Below are 19,679 nucleotides of genomic sequence, written 5' to 3' on the forward strand. Positions count from 1 at the left end.
CTCACAAAATTGGGTAGGCATCGTCATCTGCATGTGATAAGGAATTTTGTTCTTTTTACCAAAGTTAAAGCTTTATAGTATTCACGAGTTGTCTTTACGAACCTCTTAAAACCCTTTATGATCTGCCCTGCTTAGCAAAGCACCAAAATCTTGAATCATTCCCACAAATTCTCATATCAGAAGTTGTATTATTAATGCTTGTAAGAGTGTGAAGTCTTCCATTGGTATTCATGGCGGTTACAAGCTAAACGAGGGACAACAGTAAAGCACGGAGGGCGAACAACTTAGTGGTCTTAAAAGCTGTGTTTGCTCGACTATGGGGTATGGTATTTAGATTTTTTAGTTCTTTGAAACATAAACTTAGAGAATAACTGGCCAGATTTCATACAGCAGTAGCAGTGAAGTCATATCTGAAACACTAGTTGATTCATATTTTTTAAATACCAGAGATGAAGATGTTTGATATTACAGTATTATACTTTGTAGGGTAGTCTGATTACCTTGGGAGTTATTCTGCCTTGCCAGCTGTTCCCACCCTATGGGATGGTGTTATGAAGGGCATTTGGGCATAAAACTGCATCAACATACCTGATGGCAGTTGGGTCACCAGAACTGTGCATATTGCTTGAGCATTGCTGTTATTTCTGGTCTGGCAACCTGGGTTTGCATTTGGGGAGGGGGGGGGGGCCTGTTCTGGTTTTACCCAGTAGTTGCCCTCGGTTAATCGGGGCTAACCCATGCAAGTGTGAAAAATTACATTAATATATATATATATATATATATATATATATATATATATATATATATATATATGCTGATAACCACAAGGAAAGAAGAAAACACGAAGTTCCCAAGCGCTTTCGTGTAATTCACATCTTCAGGGGTGAGTACAGACTAAGAGAAGTACAAAACAAGGTGTATATATACAGAGGAGGGTGAGATCAGGTCCACAATGGTCTGGTATTAGGTAATGACCATACTAATCTTTAAAAAGCACCGCAACGGTCGGTAGACAGGTCAGAGGGTAAGGTGACCCAACCTCACCTGGTTAAAAATACCTGACCATTGTGGACCTGATCTCACCCCCTCTGTATATATACACCTTGTTTTGTACTTCTCCTTAGTCTGTACTCACCCCTGAAGATGTGAATTACACGAAAGCGCTTGGGAACTTCGTGTTTTCTTCTTTCCTTGTGGTTATCAGCATATACCTAGATCACGCGCACCTACAGTGATTTACTTGCATATATATATATATATATATATATATATATATATATATATATATATATATATATATATATATATATATATCTTGATAAAATCACACGGGAAAAGGGAAACAACGGAGCACCTAAGCTTTCGTCTTTATTCAAGACATCTTCAGCGGAGGTAGGCGCAGTGCCGGATTTAGACCTGTGGAGGCCCATGGGCAGCCTCTCTGTGGAGGCTTCCCTCATTATAACTACCCAAGAGGGTGGGGTGGCAAGTGAAGCGAGCCTAAACATCTGGGAGTTCCGGGGGGCGTTGTAAGCCCCCCCGGGAAATTTTTGAAATTTGAACACTTCTTTGGAGAAGTTTGTAGCCATATGCAGTTATATTGAGGAAATTAGAACATTGCGAAATTTTTAATTAACTGTATATTTATTGAGTGTACAAATTCCCAACACACACAAAAGTGAGACATGACAGGAGTCATTCATGTGGTTTTAAGTCGACCAGCCCTGATATGTGGAGGCCCCTGGGCAGCTGCCCACTTTGCCCACTCCTGAATCCGGCCCTGGGTAGGCGTGGCTTAATAGTTGACCTCAGTCATGTAAGGCGGCGCTGGTTGCTAACCTAGACCACGAGGCATACACTGGGGAATTCGAGGGTCGGCTAGTCGGCGACAAACGGCGTTTGAAGGGGAGGAATCCACTACAGTATAATATAATACAAAACAACAAAGCCCAACCAGCAAATTAAGCAACGGGAACTACTTAGTAACCAATCGCCATCACTTACATTTATTCATAATTTTATTGACGTACATAGAACAAACGGCCTTGAGTGGCCAGCGTTCTCCAACAGCGTTTGAAGAATCTTGAACGAGGCTGTACATAGTTGTGAGGCTATATGGATAATCTAGAAAATTGGGAAATATTTTTTTTCCGTGTTAGAAATATTTGCCGTTCAAAATTCTTGATTTTGAATTGAGAGTAACGGGATCTTTACAAAATCACTGGTAATCATCTTTGCTAGGTTGACACTGGGTCGCATTATAAATATACAGTATGACGACTTATTTTCAAACGTTCAAACTAATTAATAAAAGGAAATAGTGCATCAGTTTACTCATGACTAATGTCTTATTTTTTTTTACGAAGAATCTTGTATTCACAAAGTAAACTTTCAAATACAGATCGTTAGATTTACAATGGAGCAGAGAAGGGTTGGTCGGCTGGTGTCGTGCACAGAGATCACCTGAAGATGCCACATCAACTTATTTCACCTAGGATGCATAAAGTGACCAAGTCCCAGTTTGCTGATCTGACTTTCTGCCTCAAATACAATTGCAGGATCTCAATTGTTTCTTTTACTGGTAACACAACACCCATAATGTATGTCGTTTCTCACTTTTGATTCATTTGTTTTATTTTTGTATTATTTATGGTTATTATTTTTATTACTATTTTATTTATTATAATGTTTATTTATGCATTTATTGTTATTATTATTATTATTATTATTATCTTTTAACCCCCCAGGTCCTGATGTGACCTGTGCCCGAGTGGGCTAATGCGCGTAAAAAAAAAGTAAAGTCCTATCAACAGTAAGGAGGCGTATCACATGTCCCAATGGGATGAAGGAGTCATGTGTACCATCTGAGAAACTACTGTATATTGCATAAATGCACGGTAAAACAATATATAAAGCTCGCAGTGCATGATGCTGTTTGCAAAAGGTATTGTCCATATGAGATCTTGAGATTGTTTTCTAGACCGAGAAAAATAATTTCCTTAAAACTTCTGCACCCCTTTTAATTATTTTTTTTTATTTGAAAATTGGTAATCATAAATTTTACGAAAATTTGTCACCTAGCAAGCCTTTTAAGTACACAAGACAATTATTTGCAATGAAATCCTACAGTTTTGCAAAACACAAACAGCCTCATATGAATGGATATTTTTAATGTGTATTATGTTGTCGTTTAGTTCTCTGCATGTTAGGTTAAAAGTGAGGTAAATCGACTAGACCAGGGGTTCTCAACCAGGGGGGAATTTCCCCCCTCAGGTTTTCAGGGGGGGGGGAAAACTGATACTAATATGGAAAAAATAAAGGATTTTCAGTATTATATGCATATTATTTGGAATGCACTTTTTGAGGCAGACAATCTTGGAAAGGAGGGGGGAATGACATTCTGACATATGGTGAAAGGGGTGCATGGGGCAAACAAGGTTGAGAACCACTGGACTAGACGATATTTTTCTACAAAGGAGAGTAAATTTTTTTTAGGCGGGAGGGAGGGAGGAATCTTTTAAGTTTTTCATTCTTTGTGGAGTAGGAGGTGGGTGCTGACCGAGAAAAATTGCGTTTTCTAATGTTTGGCGGACACATTTCTTAACTTCTCAGGTTCCGGTGCACAAGTAGTACATGAGAATATTTCATTAATACGGATGAAGGATTCCTGTTGGGGCAATAGGCTACTTAGTTAGTAGACTACAATTACACACTCGTAATATATATTTTATATAAAATTCACCATCATGATTTCCACACACACACACATTTCGTATTTTCTTGTTTCCTTGTGGCTATCAGCATATACCTGGATCACGCGCACCTACAGTGATTTACTTGCATATAATATGCAGTATACACGTATATATATATATATATATATATATATATATATATATATATATATATATATATATATATATATATATATATATATATATATATATATATATATATATATGCTGATAGCCACAAGGAAACAAGAAAAACGAAGCTCCCAAGCGTTTGGTGTAATTCACATCTTCAGGGGTGAGTACAGACTATATATATATATATATATATATATATATATATATATATATATATATATATATATATATATATATATATATGAATGGAATGAAAAGGTTTAGGGGTACAATTACATAACATCATTGACATGATGGTCGGTCGGTTCTCATGCGCAGTATTGACTCGTGACGTCACACATTCCAGAGACGCCAGCGAGTGGCGTTGGACGTGGCTATTTTACACCACTTATTAACTTACTTGATAGTACCTCAAGTACTCTAAAGGTAAGATTATTTGTTATTAATTATCATAAATCAATAAGCAACGTGGAAATCAATTTTGTAGCCACAAGACAATGTCAAATCGGGTACAATCTGTTCTTTATGAAAACTGAAAACAAAATCCCCATACTAGTGTAAACATTTGAGTCAATTAAGAAATCGGTTAATATGCAGTAGCTCACACAACTCTGTTAGCTAGTCAAAACTGTGTTTTTCTAGTGTGTTTTTGTGTGTTTTGATTGGTTCTGACCTTGATTTCCGTCGGAAATTGCCTGTTTTTTTTTGTTATCGGTGGTTTTGGGTGGGTCATTTTCCCACAAAAATCGTGGCCAAGCGAATACAAAATACACCCAAAAACACTACAAAACATATAAACCGAACCTTTTTGGGGATAACCTAACCTAACTCTCATCATATGATGGAATCACTTATTTCTTACCTTATAGGCCTGGTTCTGGTTCGGCGTCGGATTCTGAGATCAGTGTAGGTGGCTGACGCTGATGTGAACTATGTTGGTCTTGACGATATTTACACTCGTTCTTACACTTAGGACACTTTACTGAGGTCGGGAGAACACCATGAGATCTAAAAAATGCTATAGCATGTTCGTTTTCTTTTCCAAAAACGCGCAATCAACTCCATATAATTGAAGTAACACCCATCGCAGATTTCCATGGTCGGAAATGAATTTGAATTTCGAAATGAGACCCAAAATTACAATCGAATCTGATTGGGCAAAAAATACTGCTTTTGATTGGCCGCGTGACGTGTACGGAACGGCTCGTGACGTGTTCGGGAACGCATGCGCATGACGATTTATGAAGGAAACACGCTGAGCGGGAGGTCGAGTAGGCGATAATGGCGGAAGATTAATGGAAGAAAATAGAGAAAGATTTGGCATGCGCTATCTCCGTTATTATACGCCATTTTTCGAATATGATAATAGATTTTGGGTAGGAAAGTTGTGTAAACTGCAAAAATACCAATTATTTAGTGACGCAACGATGAATACAAATTTGAAATTAATACGTAGACATGTTCTAACCTAACCAAAAGCAACCTGTACAAAACGCCGGTCTTTGGGGGTGGAGGGTAGGGTACATAAGGCACACGCTTTTTCGAAATTACCGTGAGTGGCGTTCATTCTGCTGAGAGGTTTAAGACGTACTGTGTGTGTGGATTCCTTATGTATTTCCACTGTTTTGAAGATATATATAGCTGAAATTTGGGAAGGAGCTGTGAGTCCCAGATAGGTGGCGATGGGTACTGTATGTTGGCTGTTAACATGTCGTAAGCTAGTTATTGACGGTGAGCACCTCGTGTCTCAGGGTGATAATAAGCTCACAGAAAGAGTCTGTGTCCACCCAGCAATCATTTCTAACTCTATTCGAAATCACCTTGAGAAGTACAAGTTGATCAATGATTCACAACATGGCTTCACAAGCGGGCGTTTGTCTAACTAATCTATTAACATTCTTTTCATCAACGTCACTAGTGGAGTTCCCCAAGGCTCAGTACTCGGACCATTATTATTTATTATATACATAAACGACATAGATATCGACGTAGACAGCAACATAAGTAAATTTGCTGATGATGTAACGACCACGGTCTTACACGTCAGTTAGCGCCAAAATCAAATGATTCATATTACGCTCAATAGCCCACAAAACATGTAACTCGGCTTTCGTTTGAGTCCTCCATCTGAGGAGTCCGTTTTCTCATCACTTCAAGACACCTCAGTCCTCCGTTATCCCATTTTCTCTGACTTACTGAAACCAACCTCTCTATAAAATGAATTTGAGTGTGAGAGAGAACACCCTTGTTTTGAGTCAACTTAGATATGTCTGTTTACAGTTGGAACATTCAAGATCCATTGTGAGTGGGGTAGAACGCTTCAACTGTCCTTATCGGTAGTAGAACATGTCAAGTAAGTGAGTGTCAAGTTTGCCAGCTAGAGCGGCGTATTTTATGTCGTCCGTGGGAGTATCCATGAGTTTCTGATCGCGCCTGAAGTTATATCATTTGTCGCCCCGACATCAGAGAATCTGATGTTTATAGTTTAGTTAGTGTCAGTTGTCTATTTAAGAAAGTCATTAATCTCCTGAACTATTCTGTCAACTGGTATAATCTCCAAGATCTAGCGCCTCCCCGTGAATAGCGCCTTGTTCGCCTCAAGCCTGAGCTTGCAGAATTAATGTTATCAACGTGTATATTCCACCTTTTCCTGGCACGCTCAACCTCTGATTAGATTATATGAATAGACATAGGAAATTACCCTGATCAAGAACACCGGAGTTCATAACTAAGTATACAGTGATCCAAAATGATAGAGAAGTTATGTTGTTGGTAAGATCGACCCTTCTGGTATGAATACGGAGGCCCAAGCTGCCCCGCGGGTGCACGTATATACCTCTACACGAGGGAGAATCACGCATTCGTGACTTCCTCAACGTCTCTCCAGTGTGTTGAGCTGAATACTCATCGGCTAACGTGGGGCGGTAACCGGGTTGGACGATGCCGTTGATTCGACAGGACTGAACTGGGAAGTCCGTTTCCTGCAAATCAGGCGCCCACTCCCTGAGCGTGTGTCGGTCTACAACCAACCCCTAACAGCGATCTTCATTTGTTGTAGAGACCAGCGTTACCCTGGGGCACTCCTCAAAGTTACATAGGCCTAAGTATTATGTTATCTTGTTTGGGGGATAACTAGCAGAAATATAATATCCCAGGTTAAGTATTGAACCACTGAATGAGAGTTAAAAGTGCCATGTCGTTCCTTGTGAATTAACAGGAGGTATTGTATGTTGAGATAATTGTGGAGTTGCCCTTTGAAACTTTCCAGCGTTCCAGCAGTTACTACAAGGTTGCTAAGCTTGTTCCACTCGTCCACCACCCTATTTGTAAACCAGTTCCTTCCTATCTCCCTCCTAAACCTAAACTTATCCAACTTGAATCCATTGCTCCGAGTCCTATCCTGCTCGGATATTATAAGAACTTTATCTATATCCCCTTTATTGATTCCTTTCACCCACCTAAATACTTCTCTCATATCTCCCCGCACTCTTCGTCTTTCTAGGGAATGCAAGTTAAGTTTCTTTAACCTATCCTGATATGGAAGGTTTCTAAGTCCCGGAATCATTTTTGTCATTCTTCGCACTGTTTTCTAGGCCGTAGGTCCGGGCTTACAAGTACCCCTAGGTCTCTTTCACAAGTCAACTTCTCTAGGTTGATGTTGTTAAGGCTGTATACATTGACAGTATTTGTTCTTCCAATATTAAGTACGCTGCACTTGCTGGTGTTGAATTTCATTTGCCCTTTTTCAGACCACCCCTGCAGTTTATTTAGATCCTCCTGTAATGCATTTGCATCCTGCCCTGAATTAATCTGCCGCCCTATTTTGGTGTCATCCGCAAACTTGCTTATGTCACTGCTGATCCCAGTATCTAGATAGTTATGTAGATTATGAACAAGAGTGGGCCTAGTACTGACCCCTGGGGAACCCCACTGGTTACACGACCCCACTCAGATTTAACACCATCTACGCTGACCCTCTACGTTCTATCGGTGAGCCATGATTTTATCGAATTTAAAACTTTCCCCTCGATACCATGAGCCTTAATTTTTCTCAGAAGCCTCTGATGTGGTACTCTGTCAAATGCTTTGCTAAAGTCTAAGTAAATAACATCGTAATTTTCGTCATTATCTACTACCTCAAAGACTTTCCTAAAAAATGTCAGCAGATTTGTTAAACAAGATTTTCCCTTTGTAAACCCCTGTTGAGAGTCGTAGATTAATTTGCTTTTCTCTAAATGCGATCGGATGTTATCTGCTATAATTGATTCAAGAAATTTCCCCACTACTGAAGCCCAACTGATCGGCCGGTAATTTGACGCTGATGCTCTGTCTCCCTTTTTGAATATGGGTACTACATTTGCCTGTTTCCACAAGTCTGGCACAACTCCGGTGTTTAATGATTTTGTAAATAAGTTTACGAGGGGTCCGCTAATCTGTTCCCTACACTCTTTCAAGACTCGAGGGAAAATTTCATCCGGCCCTGGGGATTTTGTCTTCTTTAGTTTATTTATCTTCTTAAGAACATCCTCTTTTCTGATAGTGATATTCTTTAATTTCTCTTCTTCTTTTCCCTTAAATATCAGTTCCACCTCTGGAATTTCATCGAGAATTTCCTCTGTGAAAACTGATAAGAAGTAGCTGTCCAATGCTTGCTTATTTCTTCACTGCCATTTATCACTTCTCCCTTCCCTGACTTTAAAGGCCCAACTTTGTCCTTGACCTTTGTTCTATATACCTGGAAAAATCCCTTGGGATTCGCCGTGGATTCTCTTGCTATTTTGATTTCATAGTCTCTCTTTGCTTTCCTTACATTTTTCTTAACATTCCTAGATAGTTCATTATACCTATTTCTGAGCTGCTCCTCCCCTCCCTTTAATTTCTTATATATTCCTTTCTTTATTCCTATGTCATGTTTAAGTTTTCTTGCCATCCACCTTGGCTCATTCTTATTTGACCTAATTTTTCTGTATGGTATATTTTGTTCTTGTGCTTTATGTAGTATACTAGTGAATATATTATAGTCATGATCAATTGTTGTGTCATGATCAATTGTTGTGTCATCTATGACCTCACCCCTTCCTACTGGTGACTGACGTGACTGTTCCCAGGTGACCTCACCTAGGTACCTTCTTAAACCCTGATAATCCGACAACCAAAAGTTTGGGACTCTGACCATATTGTCATTGTTTTTCGTTTCCCAATTTATGGTGAACCTGATTTCTCTGTGATCACTGTTACCTAGTTCTTCCCCTACTGTGATATCTCTGATAATATTTTCTTTATTTGTTAATACTAGGTCTAATATATTGTCACCTCCTCCGCTTTTGCCTGGCGGTCCTCGCTCCTGCCGGCGAGCATGGCGACCCACAAGCTTGTCCTCCTCTGAGCACCCTCACCAACCAGCTCTCTCTACATCACGCTTGTAACCATGCTGCCTCCTCCCAGCACCAGCCACCAAGCTGCATTGTACATCCAATATAATATGTATACAGAGAGCACATTGTGAGTTTCCTTTCTCCATCCCATTCTGAGTGTGAACCAAATAACACGTACCCCACAATTTCATGCCATCAATCACCACACTGCTTGTGGTCATGGAGAAAGTTTCCAATCCATGGCAGGACATTTCCCCGAATCTCGTACTCTTCCAGTTTTATTTTCAGCCTTTCCTGGGGTTCACTGTCGAAAGCCTTGACAAAATGTCGATAAATATTGTCGATATTACCACCCTGTTCCAGAATTTGGGTCCAAATATCCAGTACCTTGAGTAATTGTGGTAATTGTGTTAAGCAAGAGCGCCCCGGCATAAAACCGTATTGGAAATCCCTTACAAGGTTGTTTCGTAGTACTTTACATATTATGCTGGTCAGGCTCACCTGTCTATAGTTATTCGTGGAGTGACGACGATCCCCCTTCTTGAAGATAGGACTCACATAAGCCATTTTCCAATCACTGGAGACCTTTTGTTCATCCAGGCATTTACAGAACAGAATCTTCAGGGGCTCAGCAAGCTCATTGCACAACTCTCTTAGCACTCTGGGATGCACCACGTCAGGGACGGGACTCATATGAACCTTTAGCTTTGACAGTTTATGCTCATTGTGTGGTGCTCATTGGCTGGTGCTAATATTCTGTGATGCTCTGTGTGGTGCTGATATTGTGTGATGCTCATTGTGTGCTGCTTATATATGTTTGGTGCTAATATTTTGTGGTGCTTATATTCTGTTGATCATTGTGTGGTGCTAATATTCTGTTGATCATTGTGTGGTGCTATTATTGTATGGTGCTCATTGTGTGCTGCTAATATTGTGATGCTTATTGTGTGCTGCTAATATTCTGTGATGCTCATTGTGTGGTGCTGATATTGTGTGATGATCATTGTGTGGTGTTCATTGTATGTGTATTGTGTAGTGCTGATATTGTGTGATCTTGACTGGAACAGGAATGCCCAGGACAGCCAAGCTGGCTACTAAGTACCCAAGCTGCGACTCAAGATTTGGGTAGGCTGGCACTGCGCGCTCACTGAATTTTCTGTATAGGCCTACCCACTGGTACTGTACAAGCTCTCTGATTGATCTGTATAGGCCGTGGTACTGATCCGTGAGAGGTCTTCAAAAGTTCCATGTTGTCTGTGACGTCATCATTTGACTTGTGCTCATCTTGCCAGGCAGATGGAGTTGTATTGACATAGTCACTACACATTACAATTAGAGAAGTGAGAGGTCAAGTGCACTGCCAGTCACACTGCCTCCTTGTGTACCAGGTTCATTGTTCAATGTGTAGCATCTGTATTGCCCCTGATGGGCCTTTAATGTTATGGAATTCTTTCATTTAGTAAAAATAATGTACAAGTTGGATAGTCTTTGTTTTCATTGTGTAATTTTTTAATACAGCCTAGTTGCACTGAACTTAACAGGTGTTCTGTGAGTAAGGATGGTTGTGGCAACAGTGGGAGAGGCAAGGGTTCCTGCCCAGCTGCCTCGCATTCTCAAAGATTACACGAAGGCTGCCATTCGTACCCAGCCCAAAGATCTCCTCATCTGGTCAGCTGCTTACTTCAGGTAATTATTAACTCTGTACAGTATTGTTATAAAAGTATAAAAGTTACACTAATATTAATTATAGTCTGAAGACATACTCATCTTAGATTTTCAGATATAAAATAGATAATTGGGGCTGTGTGGATACAGCACTTTCCTCCTATCCTGTCTTAGGGATCACTGGTTCAATCCCAGGGCACCCCAAGTTCACCCAGCTGTAAATGAGTTCATAACCAAGATTGGGGAGCGCTGGAGGTAGAGCAATACCACTCTTGCCTCGCAAGCAAGATGTCACGGGTTCGATTCCCGGGCCGGCGGAAGTTGTTTGGACACTCTACCTAGTCCCCTTGGTCCCTGTTCACCTAGCAGCAAAGTAGGTACCTGCTGTAAATCGAAAGTTGCGAATTCGTATTCAGGGACAAGTTGTTGGAGCTTCCAATAACTTGCTTAGACATAAACCATTGACTCTTCAGGCTTCTACACCCTTGACTCTTCAGGCTTCTACGCCCTTAACTCATGAGACATAAGGCAAGCATGAACTTAGCATGCTTCCCTGTTGGGCGCTGTAAACGGTTCTGCGCTTCACCTTACACAAGGATGTAGGGGCCAATAAAAAAAAAAAAAAAGATTGGAGAAGTGAAGGTAGTCAAGTGCCATGCTAGCCATAGCCATCTTGTGTACCAAAGGCCTAATACTTGTAAACAGTACATTGTGCTTTGTCCACCAGTCCCTACTTAGCCTCAGGCCAATGGAACCCATTTTAACTTTTTTTCATATACAAATGCCTATACTGTTCTGTACTGTAATACCTGTTCCATGTACTGTGCAGTTATTACCAAATACAGTTATATCAATGCCATCTAATTGTCTTCCATTGCTGCTTATGTCAGGAGTATGAGTAATGGAACATCTCCACCTGTAAAGGACCGACTGGAGTTCCCCATTCCAGAATCTGAGAGTGGTATATCTCCTGGAGTCCTGCGAGTGTTAAACCATCAGGTATGAACCATTGGATGCAAGGTAACCACACATAATTTCACTGGGGAAGTTAAACTTCCAATGGTCATTATTTATCAGGTACCATCTCTAAAATAACTAGCTCGTTTCACACATGTTTTATAGACAACGGAGCATAATATAAATGTGTGGGTGTTAATATATTATTAGTGTAACTGTGCCCATGACACCATTGACTGTAAAGTAACACTCCTACACTTGATTACATGAAAATATAAAGTAAATTCAATTCTTTTACTCAGCCAGTGATTGGCATCAGAAAATTCAATATTTTTGTATCCCATCAAACCACACATTCCATTTCCAGCTGAGTAGTGAGGATAGTGTTACATGGGAGAACCTACAAGAAGTGTGTGAGGCCATGGGTGTGGCTGAAGAAACAGCACAGGATGCCTGGCAGAGAGCAGGTGGAGGTGACGGAGGGACTGTTGAGTGGGACCACATTCTCTCTCACATTGCTGCACTTTCCACCCATGTACTGTACCTAGTCATCACTTTGTTTTGTATAGGTAGCATTTTTTCCAGTAGAGATTTTACAAGGGAAAATGGTTGCATCAAAAGAAAATTCTGATAACCTTTACTCTGTAATCACATTCAATGGGCAAAGGGTCATATAGTGTTATCCTTATCCATCCATCCTTAAGAAAAGTTTCCATTCCATAATTTAAGAGAGGCTTCATTATTCAAAAATATTTTTGGCATACAGCTTTATTTCACTGATTCCAGGCTGAATTTGACAACCAGCACTCTTTTCAAATATACAGTGAGGTATGCTATAACGAATCTAATTGGTTCTAGAACCTTGTTCGTTATAGGATTAATCCATTCCAGGCCCCCAAATACAACCACTTAGCACTGAAAAATATAATATAAAATTATAAAAATTTTAAAAAAGTGCATAAATATGCATCTAAACCCCTGAAATAAAGAATATCATTAATACTTGTAATAAAAAAACAATAAATTAGTAAAAAAATAAAAATAAAAAATAAAAATAATAATGTTCGTTGTAGGAGTTTCGTTCGTTATAGCATTCTCAATTTTATAGGTAAAACCGTTCGTTATAGGAATATTCGTAGTAGAATCCATTCGTTACAGCATACCCCACTGTACTGGTATATTACACAGAGAAATACAAAAGGATGAATCTTGGCCATAGTAACAGTAACATTTACACTCGCTCCAAAAAGTATCTTTATGATTTTGTGAGAGACAATATAACAATGGAAAAAGGATTTTGACAACCCAACTGAGACAACAGGAATTGTGGTGTTCATTTTTAAATTCATTGGACCCCTCCAAAAAGATACTTTTTGGAATGATTGTACCATGTCCCAAGATAATGGAGACATTGCCCAAATTGAAACTACCAGGTAAATGATCAGAAATGCAAGTTCTCAGGTCATTGTGAAAAGGTTAGCATTGCAAATACGTAAGCTACTTGGAGTACTGTGCTACTGTACAGGGTACAACTATAAAAGTCTTACACTTACCTTTACTTTTATCCTCTTCGCCACTGATCGGCTTGTTAGCCGCTTGGGCGATCGGTCACGTCTCTGATTACTTTTCCTTTTCATTTATCTTCTTCACCAAAAGATTGGCTCGCTAGCCGCCCGGGCGATCGGTCACGTCTCTGTCACGCACTGTTGGCAAATACTGGGCATGCACCGGCTCCTGAATGTACCTGAATCTGCTCCAGTGTTGGTCAAGTCTTGTCTTGAAAGAGCTTACACTCGGTGCCGTCACAACACTCTCTGGTAGATTGTTCCAAGAGTTTACAACCCTCACTCCGAAAAAGTTTAGATAATCTAATAAAACACCTTCAAGGCATTGTGCTACCACATGTGAAGTAATGTAATTATGCTTGGTCTTTTGGGAAATACCAAAAACAGTTAATTGATTAGGAATGTCTAAATAAGGCCTACAGACTGACGCTGGCACTCACGCCCACATAATACTACCAAAGAGCAAGACACTTAATTGAGCTGTATAAGTGCATCAGCAAGAGCTACCTTCACTCTCTGGCCTTGAATAGAAACATTTGTGCCTTTGAGGGACCATTTTCCCTCTCGGAATTAATGGACAGGAGTATGATTGGAAAGACTGATACATAATATCACCTCTGTACTGTAATCATGAAACATGACAAGGTGGTATTGTCATGTTGAGTCTGTTTCTAGCCTGGACTATCTGTAAAGCCTTTAGGTGATAAAAGCCCCATTTTAATATTTCTAATTGGGACTGATTGATATTTCCTTGTCTTTCTACTCTTCACCCATTTCCAAAATGGTAAGTTCAAACATTAGGCAAGATAGATCATAACTATAAAAATCAATTTCTACATCATAATAACTTTTAACATTTAAAATTAGACAAAATTAGACAACATGTGTGGAATTTATTCCACTCTAGTTAGCTTCTCCACACCTTCAAGTGTTTCCATTGGCACTTCTTGGAACATTAGCTATAACACAGCATGTAGATTTGACTGTATAAAATGAAGGAAAGTAATCTTTGCACATTTACTTTTATCCTCTTCACCACTGATCGATTCGTTAGCCGCTTTGGTGGTCGATCACATCTGTTTGTGTACTGTTGGCAAGTACTGGGCATGTACTGGCTACTGAATGTATTTGTACCTGCACACTTGGTGCCGTCACAACACACTCTGGCAGGTTGTTCCAGGAGTTTACAATTCTCACTCCAAAAAAGTTTGCCCTCACAGTTTTCTGGATTTGTGGTGTCTTCAACCTTGAGCTGTGACCCCTCGCTGGGCAGGTGTCCGCCAACTCCAGGTACGGACACTCGACTGAGCAGTGCCCTCAGAAATGTTTATAAACTTCAGTTAGGTCACCCCTTGCTCATCTGTAGTATAAGCTAGGCAGTTGCAGGTGTTCTAATCTCTCTGGGTAACAGGTACCATAGTGTAGGCACCAGTCTGGTGGCCCTCTTTTGGACATTTTCAGTCTGCTGATAGTCTCTAGCCTCTCTCAGGGACCAGACAGGGAAGCATCTCACTCTTGAAGAGCGTTTCAAGGGACGGACCGTCTAGGTATCTGAACAACCTTCTTATAAGGCCTACTAGTATTGCTTGATTCACTTTCTTCTCACACTGGTAATGGCCTGAGAACTTCGGTTTGTTGTCAACATACACATCCAGGTCCTTTTCACATTCAGTCTCTATTAGTGCTGTTTCTTCGTCCTGTTGGGACATGTGATATGCCTCCTTACTGTGGTGTTAAGAAGGATAAAGATAAATATAATTTATCTATATGGTGAAAACCGTAAACAGAGATACAAAGTATGTACTTGTATAATCTTTTAATATTTTGTTAACTAAATTTCAGTAAAAAGTTGGAGTTTAGTCATCATCACCAATCATTTATTGAATTTGATATCCTATTAATCATAACCAAATGTTTTCACAGTTGCTTATTATTTGATAATGTTTACCCATACATTTCCATTAGTTAGGATTTAAGTTGATGTTATAATTCTGTGCACAAAATTCAAGGACAAAACAAAATTAAAGACTTCAAATAAAGCGGTAAATTGCAATATTTAAACCAGAATTGGATTAACAACACATTTTGCTGAATATTTGAATCATTTCAGTCACTGGTGGAGGCCTTACAACTGGTGATGATAACTGTAACCGACGACCCAGTGAGCCAGAAGGTTTTGTGCAATACCCTCGTGGATCATTATCATCGCCTTCACACACATACTAACATCACACCGACAGACCAGTACACTGAGGCTGTCAACTACCTGAATGATATTGCTAATTACAATGATGGGTATCTGGTTCCCAGTGACCTTACACGAGCATCATGTCCTCCTCTTCAGTAATTGTTGGAGTCTCGTTGCATGTTACTTTTTTTCTCTCATGGCATGACAGGAGCTGCAGGTTTGTACCCATCTATTCAAACATCCAAATAAGATTGTTGACAATAATTCAAAAGATAATAAAACAAGTTAGCTACATATCTGTTGACATTGTTTTAACTGGTGTAATTACTGAGGTCTGTGGATTACCCGGTATAGTTTTGTAATTAATGGAAAAATTACATAAAAATAAACAAGAGGTTCTCAAATGACCAGTGGATCCTTTCCATATTCACCTCAAGACTGAGCTGTCATTATGCATTGAACGAAGTCTAATAAAATTGTATTGTTGCAAGACATAATCAAGTAAATAAAATACAATATGGTTCTGTAATAATCTTTCTTGGTCAGATTAAACTAATCACAAAATTCAATCCTGTAATGAGTGAAGAATCACAGATAGATTTGTCTCAATTTTTTCTTGTTGGTGAACTAGTGTAATTCATATAACCTTCTTGTGTGATTAAGACCTTTGTTGTTGAAGTGCAGTAAAAACATGTAACAATGCAAACACCTTGGAAAGGGTAATTGCCCTAATTTCAGAAAAAATTCTCAACATAATAAGAGACAAAGTCAAGTGCTTGATACTTTTCAGCTATCTTGACTGTACATCTGACTTGAGTCACATAGAGTGACTGTTGGTAATGTTGAGGATCATCAACTGTCAGTTGGTGCATCTTTAAATGAGTACTTTGTTGGCTTTTTGGCTGTTAAAAGTACCACAGAAAGTAGCTACTGTAACATGCATGGACACAAACAAGGAATACAGTCAAGAGAATTGGAAATCAATGAGAATATTTTGTACAAGCTTTGTGGTAGTCACAGATCAACATAAGTGTTTGCTGATGCTGCAAGATCATCTGTACTCTCGGTAAGGTTCGTTGGCATGTTGCAGTGAACATACATTCTTTTTAGCTTCTTGGCAGCTCTGGCCTATTGTGAAGAAATAAATTACTAATCTAACAGTCAAAGAGATTGCCACGACTAATGAGAATGTATTAAAAGTACCAAAGTGCTCCACTATCAAATGAGTGACATGCAAAATCTTCATTGAACAACACTGCTGCCACCTTGTGGAATATTAGTTATTAGAAGTTTTATTTCTCATAATTTTTTAATTGTTGATGGAGAAGTGTAATTATTAACTTTTTTACACACTTATAGACCATAGTTATTGAAGCACAGTATTATTGTAACAACTAGTTATTAACCCCTTGAGTCAGAGGGACTTACTTTACCTTGTACACCCTCTTACACCAAGCATCAAATCAGAAGGACATACAGGTACTATCTGGTACACCCACGACAGCAGGGGTTAGCTGGGAGGGTGATATTGCTCTCCTATGGCACTAGGCTTATTACAATATTATGACACTCTCATATCCCACTGGACTTAGTCAAGACTTTTTTTTGCTCTCTTGTGTTAGGGTGAGTATTGAGCATACTGTATTTATCTTTTTTATCTTTCTCTGAGTAGCCAGTCTAGTCTGATTGCTTTTTTGATAAAGAGACTGACCACCACATGGTGGACCATGGGCTGCCATCTGAGTGATGGGAGCATGCATTCACACACCCCTCTTCCTAACCCACCTACTCTGATAAGTGTGTTTGGCTACCATATCAGCCTGGGCAAAGAGGTCAAGCGGTATCAAGTGGGCAATTTCGCACTTCACAGGATGCTTTACTAATCCACCAAGTGGTTATCCCACTATTGGCAAATTCACCCAATTGTAATTTTTTTTTATGACTGTACAAAGGAGAAGCTCAATCTTCCCCCATAAGGAAATGGACCCCATCACCATTCACTTGAGGGGTAAACACTATACTACCTGAGCATTTGTCATTTATTATACCTGTAGTGCAGTATAGTTCTTACAAATTTCATAACTTTATTTTTCATCAGCCATCCAACAATGACCACATAGTTCAGAATGCGGTAAGGCTGATTAGAAGTTTATTTGAAATGGTGTTAATAAAACATATTATGGAATTTTGTCACTTTTATTACACGAGTGTACAATGATGCTGGATTACCACACTGCAGCCACATTTCCTGGTTTGTATTGGGCCATGTCTTTAAAGAATATACTAATACTTGCTATGGCATGCACAGAGCTGGTCAATCACCCACAAGTTCAGAAAATACCTTACCACCATCTGTGATATACAGTCTCTCCTCAACTTATGACAGGGTTCCGTCCGAACAACCAGATCATAGGTCGAAAAGGTGAAAATAATATAGAAATTCTAAAATGGGTCTCTTTTTCTTTTCAGCACCACAAAACTCTCACTTTTAAGCTTGCCAGCCATTTTAAAGTGAATTAAAAACGAAAATTTTGTCAGTACACAGCGTAATCACTGACGTTGGGACTCGAAAATATGTAATTTGACAAAATTTTGGTATGACTGAGGCGGTCGTATGTCCGGGAGGTCGTAGGTCGAGGATGTCGTAAGTCGAGTATATATATATGTATATATATATATTTTACTGTACCCTCGTTAATTCAGATCGTTATGCTGTAATTCTGATTTTGGCTTAATTTGTATGGGATTTTTTATTTTATTTTATTTTCTATTTTTTCAAAATTTAATTAAACAATTTGAATTTGGAATGAATCTGAAATAACCGAACGGTTACAAAAAGTTGTGCCGTGACGGGATTGAAATTTCAGTCGTCGATTCAACTGTGCCCTTGCAGCTCCCTAAGCAGGCTTGGGTCAGGTGTCATCCCACTTAGACGATCATATTTTCTATGCGGTTTTTGCCATCCCACTAGGATGATTATTATAGGAATTATATTATGAAATAGATTAAGATGAATGAATTACTTGTATTAGAATAAAATAAGAATAATATTAAGATACGAAACTACGTTTGGGTGTGTAGCTGGGCAGAGGAAGAGAGAGGGAGTGCTGGCTAGACAGATATGACAACTCGCCTCTCACGATCTCATCGTAACGATAGCATGCAATTTCACCATAATTTCCCTATTATTTAGGTTTAATTGATGCCAGGTTAATAAAACATCAAAAATTATTAATTTTCCACCCAAAATCCCACATGAGCTACTGTGCCGTAGTATATACCCAGTCTCTTGTTAACAGAGCAGTAACAAATGATTGTTCCTGCTCTCCCCAACAATGTTGCCAGCACTCACCATCTCTCAAGCACCGTTGCTGTCACTGCTCAAGAGGGTTGGTGCTTACCAGAGGATCTGTCTAGAGCATTAGTATATAATACTGTATCGTATTTATCAAACTTAATACAGTACTTGTAAATATTATTGTAGTATATAATGCATCTCCATATGCCCTGGTTTATTCTCTGATCAGTTGTTTAAGTGCAAAAGTAGTCAAATTGAGCCATCATGCACTGTGTCAATTAATTTTAAAATAGAAAGTAATATGTTATAAGGCAATGGTTTAGTAGTGCTGTTAATGTGTGTGCTAGGCAAATGGCTTGTCACATAATATTTTACATTTATTTATTACTGTACAGTATAAGTACAGGGGGGGCCAAATTTGGGGTTAGGTTCTCAAAATGGCCGCAAATCGCCAAATCCGCAAATAACACTTGAGGATCAGTGGGGGGGGTTAAATTTTTACTTGTGTACAAAGAAATGTATACAGGGTATTATGTATACAGGGTATTCCCTTTAAGTGTTTGCCCCAAGGACAATTATTTCTTTTACCTATATTGTATATATGTGTGGTGTGTTTGTGTGTGTGTAAACACACACACCCCCAAAACACATACAAATAAATAATAATGGGAAAATGCTCTCACAAATACAGTACTGTAATAAAAAAAAAATATTTAATAATGTGAGTTTACCCTCTAGTCTATGCTTTATTAATAAAGTAAT

At 39.1% G+C, this 19,679-nt stretch overlaps 1 protein-coding gene across 1 annotated transcript; it reads left to right on the forward strand.

Moving 5' to 3' along the window:
* Positions 1-4,179: 4,179 nt before the first annotated feature.
* Positions 4,180-17,804, forward strand: LOC121878308 (ropporin-1-like protein). Its single transcript, XM_042384413.1, has 5 exons — positions 4,180-4,295; positions 10,786-10,930; positions 11,800-11,908; positions 12,234-12,401; positions 15,542-17,804. The coding sequence occupies exons 2-5, from the start codon at positions 10,803-10,805 to the stop codon at positions 15,776-15,778; spliced, it is 642 nt and encodes a 213-aa protein (XP_042240347.1). The 5' UTR covers positions 4,180-4,295; positions 10,786-10,802; the 3' UTR covers positions 15,779-17,804.
* Positions 17,805-19,679: the final 1,875 nt, after the last annotated feature.

This window comes from Homarus americanus, unplaced genomic scaffold (assembly GCF_018991925.1).
Source record: "Homarus americanus isolate GMGI-L3 unplaced genomic scaffold, GMGI_Hamer_2.0 scaffold41027, whole genome shotgun sequence".
Lineage (NCBI taxonomy): Eukaryota > Metazoa > Arthropoda > Malacostraca > Decapoda > Nephropidae > Homarus > Homarus americanus.

Excerpts from the sequence above, each read along its gene's own strand:
- LOC121878308 (XM_042384413.1), top strand. The coding sequence starts at position 10,803 with ATGGTTGTGGCAACAGTGGGAGAGGCAAGGGTTCCTGCCCAGCTGCCT. Across the intron at positions 10,931-11,799 it reads TGGTCAGCTGCTTACTTCAG|GAGTATGAGTAATGGAACAT; the intron begins GTAATTATTAAC and ends TGCTTATGTCAG. Across the intron at positions 11,909-12,233 it reads TGCGAGTGTTAAACCATCAG|CTGAGTAGTGAGGATAGTGT; the intron begins GTATGAACCATT and ends TTCCATTTCCAG.